The 15,375-nt window shown below is 48.4% G+C and overlaps 1 protein-coding gene across 4 annotated transcripts; it reads right to left on the bottom strand.

Annotated features, from left to right (window-relative positions):
* Nucleotides 1-430: 430 nt before the first annotated feature.
* Nucleotides 431-15,336, bottom strand: MIEF2 (mitochondrial elongation factor 2). Of its 4 annotated transcripts, none has more exons than XM_080981140.1 (4): nucleotides 15,111-15,336; nucleotides 7,579-7,732; nucleotides 4,907-5,078; nucleotides 431-3,400 (listed from the first exon to the last, which is right to left on the bottom strand). In XM_080981140.1, exons 2-4 carry the CDS (start codon nucleotides 7,723-7,725, stop codon nucleotides 2,343-2,345), a joined length of 1,377 nt encoding a protein of 458 aa, XP_080837266.1. In that variant the 5' UTR covers nucleotides 7,726-7,732; nucleotides 15,111-15,336; the 3' UTR covers nucleotides 431-2,342. The 4 variants fall into 4 exon arrangements, with proteins under 4 accessions (XP_080837266.1, XP_080837267.1, XP_080837265.1 ...); XM_080981141.1 differs by lacking the exon at nucleotides 15,111-15,336 and adding an exon at nucleotides 14,929-15,068; XM_080981139.1 differs by lacking the exon at nucleotides 15,111-15,336 and adding an exon at nucleotides 13,826-14,054.
* Nucleotides 15,337-15,375: the final 39 nt, after the last annotated feature.

Raw genomic sequence — 15,375 nt, 5'->3', positions numbered from 1 at the left:
CAGTGGTGGAATGCTAAGTATGTTGAAGTGTTGAAACTAACATGTGACATCATAGTGCTGAGACAGTCTGGTTTTGTGGGGTTTGTTCGTTCTTCCTCTTGCAAGGTGTGGTTAAAAACATTTCTGCAAAGCTCCAGGAATTGAATCAGGCTTAAAATATACTGTAAATAGGATACAGATTTTTTGCATATAGCCTTTGCCTTTATTTTTACCTAGAGCATATGGGAAAATGTTTCTCACACATTGCTAAAAAAACAGCATTCATTTTTCCGTATTCAAATTTTGCAGGTGCCTTACTATAAAAGCAATTCATGTCTTATGATCAGATCAGCAAGATTTCAGCAATAAATTCCTATTATCAGCCTCCTTTGCAAGTTCCAGGGATGAATTTAAGCTGTGTTTCACTCACAAAAAGCTCACTATACAGCAATTTTTGCCCATAATCATTCATTCTTTATTTCATTTGTGACATCAGCTCAAGCCCTTGCACATTTCCGATTAATATTGCCACTATATAAACACATTTTAGCAGCAAAGTTTCCTTAAGTTAGTTGCGGTTGTTCCTTCTAGCCAGAAAGGCTGGAGCTTCACATAAAAATTTAAATCACAGGAAAATTGTAAGGGAAGAGCAGGGCAACTTCTGCTTGTGAAGAATCACTCTGTACATTCAGACCTGGAACAAGGGAACCTTTGCCCTTCCGACTGATGTTGAATTCCAACTGTCATGAGCCCCAGCAAGCATAGCCCATAGTCAGGGACAGTGGGAGTTAGAATCCCAACAAATTCTCCCGGACCACAGCTTCTCTGCCCCAGCTTCAGTTATTTTCTGTGCAAATCCACTGCATAGGATCATGAGTTCCAGTTAAGAGTAGGAGCAGAGGGGGAAAGGAATAGCACTCTTCTGTATATGGCTTTTTGCAAGACTTAATTGTGGTTTTCTATACGTCAGAGTATAGGCAAGGATCTCTAGAAAAACACAATCCTGAAAAGTCAAGCCTTGAGAGAAAGATATGAGCTGTTGGTACTCCCAGTTACAGCCAATACGGTTGGTAGGTACCTTTCCCTTTTGGATTCTACAGGGAATGTACACACTCCTTAAAAAAAATACTGCAGACTATGATGGTTTATGGTTTATGCTCAGGGAACAGACACAAATCCTTGAGGGGCTCACTAAACCTTGTGCCATGTCCAAACCCATGACTATAGTTGTGTCTCTCAGCAGCAAGGACCTCTCTACGTTTCAGCAAATGCAGAACTAAGCAAGGCATACAGAGTTACACACCTACAAATTGCAAACTCTTGATTTGGATACAGGTTAGCCTCAGCAGGAACACTTCACGTTGGCGTTACAATGGGAATCCAGACCTCAATAAATGAACAGTTAGGGCTGAGAGGATTGCACCTTCCAGTTTACCCAAGTAGAGAGTTTAAGAATACCCAAGATTTAGAGACCTCTCTCCACACCCCAACCTTCCTTTGGCACTTGATTAAATTTCTAGCGCTGGCGTCAAGTATATCTAACAGGTGGGGGGGCGGACAAAGTTGTGTAGTTTTGCGCCCCATGAGGTAGAGAAGAGAACCCCACCATTTCAGTTTGGGGGTGTGCTCTGAGCAGGAAAGGCCACGGGGGGGGGGATCACTTTATTTTTTGCCACCTGCTATTTAAAAATAAAGAGTGAAAACAACAGTGATTGAGTCACACTGTGCCACAAAGAACATAGCCACAACCATTTGCAGATAGTGAGATTCAATTCCTTGGGGTGCTCATTCTAGGCACTCAAAGGCCTGGAAATCACAGGTGGGGACCTTCTGCTACCTGCGTGGTGATGGGGAAAAGCAGCTGCTTTAGCACCAAAGGTGAGATCCTCACTGATTCAGCAACAGCCTAATGAAATCTCCACCCACCCCAGACATATCTTCTAGGACTTCCACATAGTGCAATAAAGCAGACTTGTCCCAATAGATACAAATTACATATAATGGAGCCTCACATTTGGGGTGCTGTTGGATACTGGGCCCCTATAGGTCCGTTTCACAATGCTCCAATTACGTAGGGATGGATAAACCAGCTAGGAGGAGGCAAAGACCCCCTTCCACCCTGGTTCAGCAATCCTACAGAGTACCATGGGATGCAACCACTGGAAAGTAACACTACTGGCCCTAGATTTCAGAAATATCTAGGACACAGGGAAAGGTTCCCATTTTTCAACCCAGGCCCTATTTTACTTTGAGAATACTTCCATTCCATTAGGGTGCAAAGAATTGCATCGATGGGAGAGCTGCTCCCAAGCCATCTGACCCCCAAAGGAGACGAGTGCAGTTTTCGCCACTGAGTCACCTGTTCATAAGCAGAGTCCGGCTGCCAGATCTGGCTCCGCTAAAGCCTCGTACAAAGTGTAGCCGATCTCTTCGATTTCCTCCGAGGCCAGGTGGCCGAGAAGGTTTATCCTGCTGTCGAAGAAGCAAGGGAGGGAACCTATCTCCAGGTACCGGACCAGCTCCTCCAGGAGCTGCTGGCACCTGTCTGCTAACGCTGCCTCTGACCAATCGGTTTCAGTTTCGCTCAGGTGTAGGATGGTGTGAGTCAAGTGGCTGCTGCCCAGCTTGCTCCAGAAGGGATGGTTTTCGAAGACGACCTTCAAGATGTTGAGGCAACCCTGCCGGACGCCATCATCTCTGGCATCAAGGTCTTTCAGCGCCGAGACCTCAGCCGCGTAAAAGCTCCGCTGCCAGAGGTTCTCCACCGGTATTACAAAGGATGGAGGAAGAAGGATTTTATCCCCCACTTCTACCATGGGGCAGAGGTTTATGTCCAGGCGGATCTGGGCGTGCTGGACTTCCAACTTAAGCTCTTTGGGATCCATCACAGGCCTGATGACGCACTCCAGACTGCTGCCAATCACCGGCCAATTAATAGAGGCCACCAACATGTTATGGAGGGTCTTGTTGATGGCGTTGGACGAGAGGTACCCACCCACCACAAACCTGTCCCACGGGCTGCTTCTGCGCGGGAAATACTCCAGGCCAGTCCGCCTGACCATCCCGAAACAAGGGTCATTCACAACCGTTTGTTCACCGGGGATCAGGAGCCAAAGGCTAGGTTCCAGCATCAACGGAAGCATGAAGGCCACCTCAAGGCGGTCGCTGCTGATGAGGTCGTCGCAAAGGTAGCCGCTGAGGAATGCGTGTCCAAAGGGCAGCTCTGGGTACTTGTTCTTCAGGAACTTCTGTAGCTCTCCGCAGATGTCTCCTGCCAGCTGCTTCCCCAGAGCCTTTTCCTCCTCAGAGACTGAGACATGGTCCCTGTAGTAGGAGAGAAACTTCTCTTGAAGCGTCAGGCACAGCCGAGCCCTCGGTTCCACCAGCGGGGCCTCGGAGGGCAGGACACCGCTTTCGGGGTCTGCAACGGAGGAAAGAACAAACGTTTCAGATGGCTGGGCTAAGAGTATTGGACAGGCTTTGCCAACCTGAGGACCTCCAGAAATCCCTGGCAGCAGAGGTCCCAAGATGCTTATGGCAGAGCGTCGCAATGCAAGCACCTTCCTTATATTTGGCTCAGTAAAGGTAAAGGGACCCCTGACCATTAGGTCCAGTCGTGACCGACTCTGGGGTTGTGGCGCTCATCTCGCTTTATCGGCCGAGGGAGCCGGCGTACAGCTTCCGGGTCATGTGGCCAGCATGACTAAGCCTCTTCTGGAGAACCAGAGCAGCGCACGGAAACGCCGTTTGCCTTCCCGCCGGAGTGGTACCTATTTATCTACTTGCGCTTTGACGTGCTTTCGAACTGCTAGGTTGGCAGAAGCAGGGACCGAGCAACAGGAGCTCACCCCGTCGCGGGGATTCGAACCGCTAACCTTCTGATCGGCAAGTCCTAGGCTCTGTGGTTTAACCCACAGCGCCACCCAGTGCAAAATGGGTGTAGGAGCCCGCTAAATGCAGAGGTCTAGCCACTGTGTTCTGCGCTAGCTGTAACTTCCTGAGCAGCATCAAGGGCAGACCAACATGGAGCCCATTACAGTAATCTAGGTTGAAGGTTCACCAACTCATGGGTCACTGTGGCCAGGATCTCCCTAGCCAGGAATGGCTATAGCTGGCGCTGAAACCAAACTGGGCCTAGTTACAAACATCACTTGTGTCCCCAGGGACAATGATGAATTCAGGAGGGACCGCTGCCACCAGGACTTGCGTCACAGAGTGAGCTGGCAGTAAATCACACCGTTCAAAGTTGAAGTGAACTATTAGCAGGAACACAATCTTCACAGGCTTGGCAAAGTGTCAGGACCCAGTTGCTCTCTCTTTCAGCCTAGCCGACCTTCCAGGGGTATTGCGAAGATAAAACGGGAGATCCAGAATGTGGCAGCTAGACTGGTGACTGGGAGTGGCTGCCGAGACCACATAACACTGTTCTTGAAAGACCTACATTGGCTCCCAGTACGTTTCCGAGCACAATTCAAAGTGTTGGTGCTGACCTTTAAAGCCCTAAACGGCCTTGGTCCAGTATATCTGAAGGAGCGTCTCCACCCCCATCGTTCTACCCGGACACTGAGGTCCAGCACCGAGGGCCTTCTGGCAGTTCCCTCACTGTGAGAGGCCAAGTTACAGGGAACCAGGCAGAGGGCCTTCTCGGTAGTGGCGCCCGCCCTGTGGAATGCCTTCCCACCAGATGTCAAGGAAATAAACAACTATCTGACGTTTAGAAGACATCTGAAGGCTGCCCTGTTCAGGGCAGTTTTTAATGACTGATGTTTTAATGTATTTTTAATCTTCTGTTGGAAGCCGCCCAGAGCAGTTGGGGAAACCCAGCCAGATGGGCGGAGTATAAATAATAAGTTGTTATTATTATTGGGCATACAAGCACAGTTCGCCCTTAGGAAACAGAACCCGCCTGTAGCATGTCTCTCCTGACCTTGCGCGGTCCCACCCACGACTGGAGACAGCAGTGGCTCCTCAAGGTCTTCCGGCCGCACTTTGGGCACTGTCTTGATCAAGCTCAGCTCCTGCCAACTGTCCTCCAAGGACTTCTGCTTGGCTTTGATGTCATCTTCATCGTCCGGCGGGCCGGTGGCCCGGTCGATGAGCTGCGTAAGAACAAACACCCACCCAAACAGTTAGCCTGAGCTCCTCTGCCTTCTTTAGGGCCAGTTCTGCTCTGCTGCAGGGACACCCGAGTGTGAATCCCAAATACAAATCCAGGCTGCAGGGCCGGCCAAACCGTGAGGCAGGGTGAGGCAACTGCTTCAGGCGGCAGGTTCAACTGGGGCAGCTGATCCCAGTGTAGATCTTTCTTTCCCTACTTGTTCTTGATGTAGATCTTCGCTCAACCCTTCTTACCTGGCAGGGAGAGGAGCCCCATTTTGGGATCCATGTCAAGTGCCAAAATGTCTTGAACCGGTTATGCCAAGGGCATACCAGCTGCACTGGCTCGCGGTGGAGTACAGGGTCAGGTTTAAGGTACTGGTTTTGACCTTTAAAGCCCTATGCGGCCTAGGACCCTCGTACCTACGGGACCGCCTCTCCTGGTATGTCCCACGGAGGACCTTAAGGTCCACAAATGACAACATTTTGGAGGTCCCAAGTCGCAAGGTAGTTAGGTTGGTCTCAACTAGGGCTGGGGCCTTTTCAGCTCTGGCCCCGACTTGGTGGAACGCTCTGTCCCAAGAGACTAGGGCCCTGCGGAACTTGACATCTTTCCGCAGGGCCTGCAAGACAGAGCTGTTCCGTCTGGCCTTTGGTTTGGACTCAGTCTGACCCTTATGTTTCCCTCCCCTTATGGTCTTAATCTATGGGCTACTTTTAAAATGAGGCTGCATTTTAAATTGCATTTTAACCTGTATTTTAAATTGGTTTTCTTCTTCTTCTTTTCTTTTCCCCCTATTATGTTTTTACTGTGATTTTATTGGTGTTAGCTGCCCTGAGCCCGGCTCTGGCCGGGGAGGGTGGGGTATTAAAAAAATTATTATTATTATGGCTAATAATTTAGAAGAATCGGGGTACAAGCCCATAACAGAGATTTAACCTTTGGGCAAATTAAGGTGGATGGTGACCGAGGTCCACCCAGCACTGCAATTTGCCGTACACCCAACCACCATGCAAGGAGGAAAAATGGGGTTTTTAAAAGAAGGGGTAGTGGATCTGGGCCCGAAGAGAAAGACTCAAGAGCTTTAAACTACAGATCCACTACCCCTTCTTAAAAAACAAAAACACACACATTTTTTTTGGCTTGGGTAGTTACCGTATTTTTCGTCCTATAGGGCGCACCGGCCCATAGGACGCACCTCATTTTGGGGGGGGGGGGGAAATGAATAAAAAAAGAATAAAAAAAATTATCCCCCCCCCCCCCCGCCGTGGCTTGCGCACACCTGCACACCTGCACGAAGCACGGGGCACCCTCCGGAGGGCTCCTCGTGCTTCGGGCGACAAGCTGCCGCCCCAAGCCTCGCGCGCCGGCAGGACCTCCTGCCGGGCGCGCAAGGCTTGCGGACACTTGCCCGAAGCACGGGGAGCCCTCCGGAGGGTGCCCCGTGCTTCCGGCGACAGGCTGCCGCCCCAAGCCTCGCGCAGGCTTGCAGACACTCGCCCGAAGCACGGGGAGACCTCCGGAGGGCTCCCCGTGCTTCGGGGGACAGGCTGCCGCCCCAAGCCTCGCGCGCTCGGCGGGACCTCCTGCCGGGTGCGCAAGGCTTGCGGACACTCGCCGGGACTGCAGGCTGCTGCCCGCAAGCCTTGTGAGCCCGCGGTAACTCCCACCGGGCTTGCAAGGCTTGTGGATAGCTTCCTGAAGCCTGGAGAGCGAGAGGGGTCGGTGCGCACCGATGCCTCTCGCTCTCCAGGCTTCAGCGAAAGCCTGCATTCGCCCCATAGGACGCACACACATTTCCCCTTCATTTTTGGAGGGGAAAAAGTGCGTCCTACGGGGCGAAAACTACGGTAATTAAATAAATACAGTGGTACCTCCGGTTGTGAATGGGATCCGTTCCAGAGATCTGGCCACATCCCAAGGAATTCGCAACCGGAGGTGCCACTCCTGCGCATGCGTGTGCTGAAGTTTAGCGCTTCTGTGCATGCGCACAAGGCGAAACCCGGAAAAATACTTCTAGGTTTGCCACTTACGTATTCCGAAGGATACGTAACCGGAGGTGAACGCAACTACAGGTACCACTGTCCTACAGTATGAATTTGCAAGCAGGATTTGAACTGTGAGCAGCAGAAGGAATTAGAGATTATTGCATTATTATTATGGTATAAGAAAGAGAAGATGAAGGGCAATGGGGATTAAAAACCCCGTGGGAAATGGGGTGGGAAGTCGACAAAACAAAAGAAAAAAATATTATGTATTGGAGAGTACATGTGAAATTTTTGAAAATTTGACAAAATATTACTGAGAAAGACTCAAGACCTAGCAGTCTCCTCCCAAACAACACCCCTGATCCAGACACAGGCTATGATCCCCTTAATAAAACTAAAACGTCATAAAGATGGTTGCTCATATAAAAGGATGTCTACCCAACAGTAATTCCTCATCACACATTTAAAGCATGTTAGCAGCAGCTATGCAAAGGAAGAACAAGGCACTCTCACCCTCTTCACAGCAAGCGTCGCGATCGCCAGCACAGCCGCTCCGCTGACGCCCAGGACCAACCTGGCATTGGCCAACAGGAAGTCCACCACGCTGCCCAGGTTGCTCTCGTCCCGCCTCTTCCCCTGCTTGTGGCCGTAGTCCGCCATTGTTAACCTGGTCGGAGGGAAAGAAATCAAGTTTGAGAGGTTTCGGTAATAAGCTTCCCACTTCAACCTGCGGAACTGACACTCCTAACTAGGCGCCGCATAACGTATCGGCCCGAATATAAGCCACACCTTTCTTTTTTTTCCAAATTCTGACCGTGAAAATTTAAAGGGCAGCTTAAATTCGCGACCTTACAAAAATGGGCTTTTACGATATCACTCCCGTCACGTCTGCCCCCAATGCTGGGCAGGAAAAAACACAGGGGAGGGGGAAGACCGCTGGCACCCTTTCCCCCCAAAAAAGTTGTTGGGGTTTTTTTGGCCAAAGTTGTTGAGCTTTTTCTGCAAAATCTCAAAAGAAATTGAAGTTTTTGAGCCTACTTCTAAGGAAATTTGCCAGAATACGGCAACAATAGCTGGGTGGGTCAACCTCTTTCTGTGTGAGACAAGATCTACCTTTGGGAGAGAGCTTTCTTAATTTATTTTATTTCCTCTTTCTTTTCTTTGTTGTTGTTAATAATAATAATAATTTATTATTTGTACCCCAGCCACTCTGGGCAGCTTCCAACAGATGAAAAATACATTGTTGTTTTGTTTTTCTTTTTTTGTATTGTATTTATTTCATCGTAGGTTGAAAAGTTACAGTAAAAAACATTATAAAAAGGGGGGGAAAGAGCTGTCTTGTTAAGAAAGGGGGCTGCTAGTCGTTCTTAGGTACTGGTGTTGGGCGGGTTTGGCTGCAGGGCGTCATGTTGCTGAACCCTACGAAACCTCAGTGGCTCGCTAGCTCTGACATTGCCAACTTCTTCCTCTGTTCCTCGCCCTAAAACACTTGACTGGCATTCATCATGAGTCACAACTCCCAACATACGACTTAACAGCCACAGCATTGCCATGGGAACAAAAAGCAAACAACATACTCAGACTGGAGGATCATTGCGTTCTACTCTGCTTTCATCTCCTACACAGTTTCTAGGGCTTTACGCTGTGAAACGGTCAATAAACTGGTTTAACAATTAATAATATTTTAAAAAAACACTTTTCTGGACCATTTTTACCGCTTGACTGCAGGCGTATTGACCTACAAGTAGCTCCCATTGAATTTGGAGGAGGTTAAAAGGTAAAGGGACCCCTGACCATTAGGTCCAGTCGCGGACGACTCTGGGGTTGCGGTGCTCATCTCGTTTTATTGGCCGAAGGAGCCGGCGTACAGCTTCCGGGTCATGCGGCCAGCATGACTAAGCTGCTTCTGGCAAACCAGAGCAGCGCACGGAAACACCGTTTACCTTCCCGCTGGAGTGGTACCTATTTATCTACTTGCACTTTGGCATGCTTTCGAACTGCTAGGTGGGCAGGAGCTGGGACCAAGCAACGGGAGCTCGCCCCGTCGCGGGGATTCAAACCGGCAACCTTCTGATCGACAAGTCCTAGGCTCTGTGATTTAACCCACAGCGCCACCCACGTCCCAGGTTACTTGGTACCAAATGTGAGTGTGGCGGAATGGCTAACCACCCAACTTGGGGGCTGGTCCACCCAGACCCCAAGCTGATTTTGCTAGACGGCTTCAGAACCACCTGCAATTTGGGCAGCAAATGACTTCAAAGTAACAGCTGGGACAGCTCAGTTGGTAGAGAATGAAACTCTTAACTCTCAGGCGCCAGGCAAAAACATTCCTCTATAACCAGGCCTCTGGCCACTAAATAAACAGTTAAAGTGGGAAAGGGGGCTGTTATCATGATAATTTTATTATATTCTACAGCCTTTTAAATGTGTTTGTGAAAGGGGGGTATTGTTTTGTTGCTTCTGTTTTAACTATTCATTTGTGTTTTTACCATGTGAAACGCCCTGAGATCTTTCAATGAAGGATGATATATAAATCTAATAAATAATAATAGTAATTTTTTATGCTTTTTATTATTATTTTTTATTATTATGCTCCTTAAAATGTGCTCCTAATGTTGTACAGTGGTACCTTGGGTTACATACGCTTCAGGTTACAGACTCTGCTAACCCAGAAATAGTGCTTCAGGTTAAGAACTTTGCTTCAGGATGAGAACAGAAATCGTGCTCCGGTGGTGCAGCAGCAGCAGGAGGCCCCATTAGCTAAAGTGGTGATTCAGGTTAAGAACAGTTTCAGGTTAAGAACGGACCTCCAGAACGAACTAAGTACTTAACCCGAGGTACCACTGTACACTGCACTGGGATCTTTTCATAAAGGGCAGTGTGTGTGTGTGTGTGTTCGCTTTCTCTTGAGTGTGTTCCATTTGTAAATTGAGTCCTCCGCTGCTATGGGAAAGCACACCTTGGTTTAAGAACACTTTGGTTTAAGAACAGGCTTCCAGAACGGATTAAGTTCGTAAACCAAGGTACCACTGTATATATAATATTAGCAGGGGCGTGGCCTTATTTTGCCACCCCTGACACATGAAGCTACTGAAAATCCACCGGGGGGAAAACCTACTCAGCCACACTGCCAAACAAACACTTCCAAGGGCAACTCATTGCCTGGTTTGAGAATAATAATAATAATAATAATAATAATTCCCCAGGGCGACAGAGGAGGAGTCAGATTTCCGGTTGCTATTTTGAAGGCGTGTAACAATATCTTCCTGCCAGTTTCCCTTCTCCCACGACAGTCTTTTCTATTCTGGGCATCAGAGTCCAAAAGTGGTTGCAAGGGAACGCATCTAACCAGTCCCAGACACACAGGCAGGATATGATCAGAGGCAGAGCTCAACCTCCTAGATTTGTCTCAGACCTTTTCAGCAGTTGTGCTGCCATGAGAAGGGATTTCTAAGCATGTGCAGAGTGCCTTTCCTTTTTCACCGAACCACATGGGGTGGGGGTGGCCAGGATCAGTAGTAGAGCACAGGTGCTTTGAATGCAGAAGGTCCCAGGTTCGTCCCTCAGCAACTCCACGTAGGGCCAAACAGTGAGGTATACAGTACAGAACCTTGGTTCTCAAACTTAATCCGTTCCAGAAGTCCGTTCCAAAACCAAAGTGTTCCAAAATCAAGGCACGCTTTCCCATAGAAAGTCATGCAAAACAGATTAATCCGTTCCAGACTTTTAAATACAACCCCGAAAACAGCAGTTTAACATGAATTTTACTATCTAACGAGACAATCGATCCATAAAATGAAAGCAACAATGTACTGCAGTCACATAATCAACCAATCACAGTCACACAGTCACACACACACACACACACACACACACACACACACACACACGAGCCTCAAAAACAAAAACAAAATTAATAGCAAAAACAGACAGACCTCAGAGTAACACTCAAATCGGAAGCATAACACTCCAATCATCAGTGTAACATTCAAAACGGAGCACGTTCGGCTTCTGAAAAAAGTTCACAAACCAGAAAACTTACTTCCGGGTTTGCAGTGTTTGGGTTCCAAGTTGTTTGAGTACCAAGGCGTTTGAGAACCAAGGTACCACCGTAGTTGGAAAGGTTGCAGCTATCTGGCCTTCAGACTATACTCCCTAGGCTACGGCTGCCATACGTCCGGGATTCATTTGTTGTGAATAACGTCCGGGCGGAATTTCAAAAAATCAGTAAAATGTCTGGAAATGCCTGGGCGAATGGCAACCCATGTTGGAAGTGTTGATTTTTTGACGAATTTCCTTAAAAATAGCTGGAAAAGCCAGCTGTTTGAGATTTTGCAAAAGGAAGCTAAACAACTTTGCCGCCCTCCCCCGCCCCCACCAAAAACCCAAACAGCTCAAGAACTTCTGTGTCTGAAAGAATATGGAAAAATTGGTTTTTAATACGTAAAAATTTAATGTTATAATATATCAAGATTAAAGATCAGGATTAAAAGGGAGGGAAAGGAATTGCTGGACTAACAAATTGAATTGGAATACAAAAGAGGGAGGTATGAGGAGGTCCGGGAAACAAGTAAACGTAAGAGAAGTGATGAAAAGATGGAATTGTTTTTAACTGTTTTTTCTTTTTTGTACTTTGTATTTTTCTTTCTTTATTGTTATTTTTCTTATTAATGTAATCTTTTTCTTTTGAAATTTTAATAAATATCATTTTTATATATAAAAAAAAGAACTTTTGTGTCTGGATTCTCACTTTTTGGAATATGGCAACCCTACACCTAGGCTGCAATGAGGACTGAACGAAGGAACATTTGCCTGAAAAGTGGGTGCTGCCGAGATGTGATCTACATACACTTGCATATGATCCAGAAGCTGCAGAGAGTACAGAATGTTGCAGCACGATTGCTGACAGGAATGAGGCCTTGTCAGCACGCAACACCTGTGCTCAGAGATCTGCACTCGTTGCCAATTTGCTGCAGAGCAAAGTTCAGGGTATTACTATTCATATATAAAGTCCTTAACAACTTGAGACCAGTTTACCGGCAATATCGCCTTACTGCAATCTGCCCACTGTTAACAGCAAGCTTCCTCAAACCTCGGCCCTCCAGATGTTTTGAGACTACAATTCCCATCATCCCTGACCAATAGTCCTGCTAGCCAGGGATCATGGAAGTTGTAGGCCAAAAACATCTGGAGGGCCAAGGTTGAGGAAGCCTGGTTAACAGGGTGCCGGTAGGACTCCCTGCCTATTGACAACAAGCCCTCGCCGTACTGTGGCGCTTGCTAAAAACATTAGCAGTGTAGAATGTTGGTGCATGTCTTAATTCTGCTTTTAGTTTAACGACTATTTAAAGAGTTGTCTTTGTGTGTTTTTACCAATAATTTTATCATTTTATTCTCTTTGCAAATGGAATACAATACACACACACTAATATAATATAATATATATTATATAAAGGAAAAAATTGAAAATATTTAAAAATTTACAAAATAAATACGGGGGAAAAATGTTCACTTAGATGCATAGATAGATGCCTCTGGGTATCATATTAAGATGGCGGGTGGATGTGGTCTCAATGGCACATCCAGTAACAAAAGTTTAAATAAAGGGCTCAAAATCGGGGGTCTGATGCAAGAGACCCAGGGCTCAGGCATCCAGCTCCTCCTGCCCCCCAACCCCTATGGTAGAAATGCAGAAATAGCCCCACCCAACCAGCAATAGAGCAAGACGCCTTCATCTTCCCCAGCTGCAAGAAAACATGTCCCTACTGCATCAGTCTCTACAGCCACAGCTCTCCACTGGTTTGCCTTCACCCACAATGGCGCACTTCTCCATCGTCTCCCGAGACAGACGGATGCCAACCGGACAACCAACCCCTGGGGAGAAACCGCACACCAAACACTTAAACCACATCCCCACCTCAGAATCCTGGGAGCTGTAGTAGGCCCCTCACTAAGCTGCAACCCCAGCATCACTAACAAACTACAGTTCCCAGGATTCTCTGGTGCTTTAAATGTATGGTGTGTACAAGCTTACCACTGATCAACCCGCTTGTGGCTCAACAGCAGCGGCCAAGGGCAAGGTGGTCGTAATCAACCCGTAGCCAAACTACAACGGGCTCGTTGTGTTGGTCTGAAGAGACTGGAAACTTGTGACCTTCTGGACTCCAGCTGCCGCCATCCCTGACCACTGGGCTACGCTGCCTCCGTCTGATGGGAGTTGGGACTTCATAAACGTCCAGAGGACCACAGATTCCTATCCCTGGTCTACAGAGACACAATCCTGTGGCATCTTGAGGGATGCTGTATTTGCTTCACTATTTAAAAAGTGCCATGGGATCGTGCTGCGGGGTTGGACTAGATGACCCTCAGGTCCCTTCCAGCTCCATTACTGTATTGATTCATCCCTTTCTCCTTAATTAAGGCCGTCCCTTCTAACCATTCAGAGAGGGGATCTAAAGGTCCTCTAAACCCTTTTTTTTTGTGGGGGGAGGGGTCGTTTCCCGACCTTACTACAAAAAACGTAGAGGATTAAGCGTTCACGGTGCCGCTGCTACGGGGCTCCGAATTATTTAAATAACTAAGGCGGTTCACCTTCTCCCCTGAAAGCTGAATATCCGCCCCTCTTAGAGGTTAAAAAGGAAGGAAAATTCCCCCCCTCCCCCTAAAACGTAACAAAAATAAGATCCCTTCGTTCTTCCGGCGGTTCCACCTTTGGAACCGAGGCTGCTCCGTGGAGGTTAGTAGCTCAGCTACAACTTACCTGTCCCTGCACCTGGAAGCGGACCCGGGGAAGCAGGGGGAGCGGAGAGGTCGCTGCTGCTGTAGCAGCGGACACCCAGCAACCCGACGCCACCGCGCAGGAAGCGCTCAGCACCAGCGATGGAACGTCGGCCGAAGCCGAACGCCAAGCACCCCGCCGAGCGACCAATAGCAGCGCGCGGCTCGCCTCTCAACGTTCCGACATAGAACGCCGAGTATCTTTTTCGGCTTCCTGTCCTCTTTGAGGCTGCGTAGGTGCCGCGAGGCTCCTCCTCCTCCGCCTTAAAGAGACAGCGTCGCTTTCGTCCTTTCTCTCCCTTCCGCCTCTTCCAATCTGTCCAATGTGCGCATAGCAGCATAGGAAAGTGCTTTCAGCCAAGTCAGACCAATCCATCTGGCCCAGTATTGTCTACACGGACTGGCAGCAGCTCCCCGGGTTTTCAAGAGTGCGCAGCGGGGGGCGTCTCTCCCCCATACTGCCTGGAGATGCCATTGGTGCAAAGTACCACAAACAAGGAAAAAACCAAAGTCGTGGCGCCGTGTCATGATGTGGATTTGAATTTATTATTATTATTATTATTACGGTCACAGACCAGTTCCGGCTCACTTACAATACTGTATCAGGAAAATCATAAAACACAACAGGAATACAGTGGTACCTCGGGTTAAGTACTTAATTCGTTCCGGAGGTGCGTACTTAATAACCTGAAACTGTTCTTAACGGGAAGCACCACTTTAGCTAATGGGGCCTCCCGCTGCTGCCGCGCCGCCGGAGCACGATTTCTGTTCTCCTCCTGAAGCAAAGTTCTTAACCTGAAGCACTATTTCTGGGTTAGCGGAGTCTCTAACCTGAAGCGTATGTAACCCGAGGTACCACTGTACATTGAATTGCAATTGGGTATAACGGTGGGCGAGTCATGATGGACCCGGGTCCAGAGTCCTTGCAAACACCTAGGCACGCTCCAGCAAAGCTGGAGCTGGAAGTCATGTGCTTGTTACTTCGAATTAATTAATGCGGAGTAAAAAAAAATGTGGTTTGTGGTGGGTGGCGGTGGTGGAATATGAGCCATTTATACGTCCTCCTTTCTCCTAGTCCGTACTCACCTGACGTGGTTACCGACATGTAGAGGAGCGTAGAGGTTTTCTCCCGCTCTGACTTTATTTTTCAGACTTTCAGGAAAACCCTCCGGACGCTTAAACCGTGACAGCGCCCTTGAGGGTTTACAGAACGGGATTGCGGCTAACTGTAGCCAGCTATAGTAGAGTGTTTGAAAACAACAACATACCTTTCAAGTGCTCTCGAAACACTTTGACATCGTGGGGAACCCTGCAGCGTGTTAAGGATGCTGGGAACTGTAGATCAGCACCCGCAAACTACAATTCCCAGGGTTATATGGAGAGTTGCGGGGGGGGGTGCTGCGAGAGGAGCCGGGGCTGCTTGAAGTGGAACGAGAGTGCGTCAAATGCATGGCGCGGATGTGACCCAAGCGTAGCCGTATGAGGACACCCCCCCCCACCTCGAATGCACCCCCTCCCTAATGCGCGCCCGGC

Source organism: Podarcis pityusensis (assembly GCF_964106645.2).
Source record: "Podarcis pityusensis genome assembly, chromosome: 14".
Lineage (NCBI taxonomy): Eukaryota > Metazoa > Chordata > Lepidosauria > Squamata > Lacertidae > Podarcis > Podarcis pityusensis.
This window is presented reverse-complemented; position numbering and strand designations above follow the sequence as displayed.

Coding starts and splice junctions, on each gene's coding strand:
- MIEF2 (XM_080981138.1), bottom strand. CDS start 8,306: ATGTATTTTTCATCTGTTGGAAGCTGCCCAGAGTGGCTGGG. Junction 7,733..8,265: donor AGCTGCCCAGAGTGGCTGGG/GTACAAATAATA, acceptor CCCTCCGACCAG/GTTAACAATGGCGGACTACG. Junction 5,079..7,578: donor CGACGCTTGCTGTGAAGAGG/GTGAGAGTGCCT, acceptor GTTCTTACGCAG/CTCATCGACCGGGCCACCGG.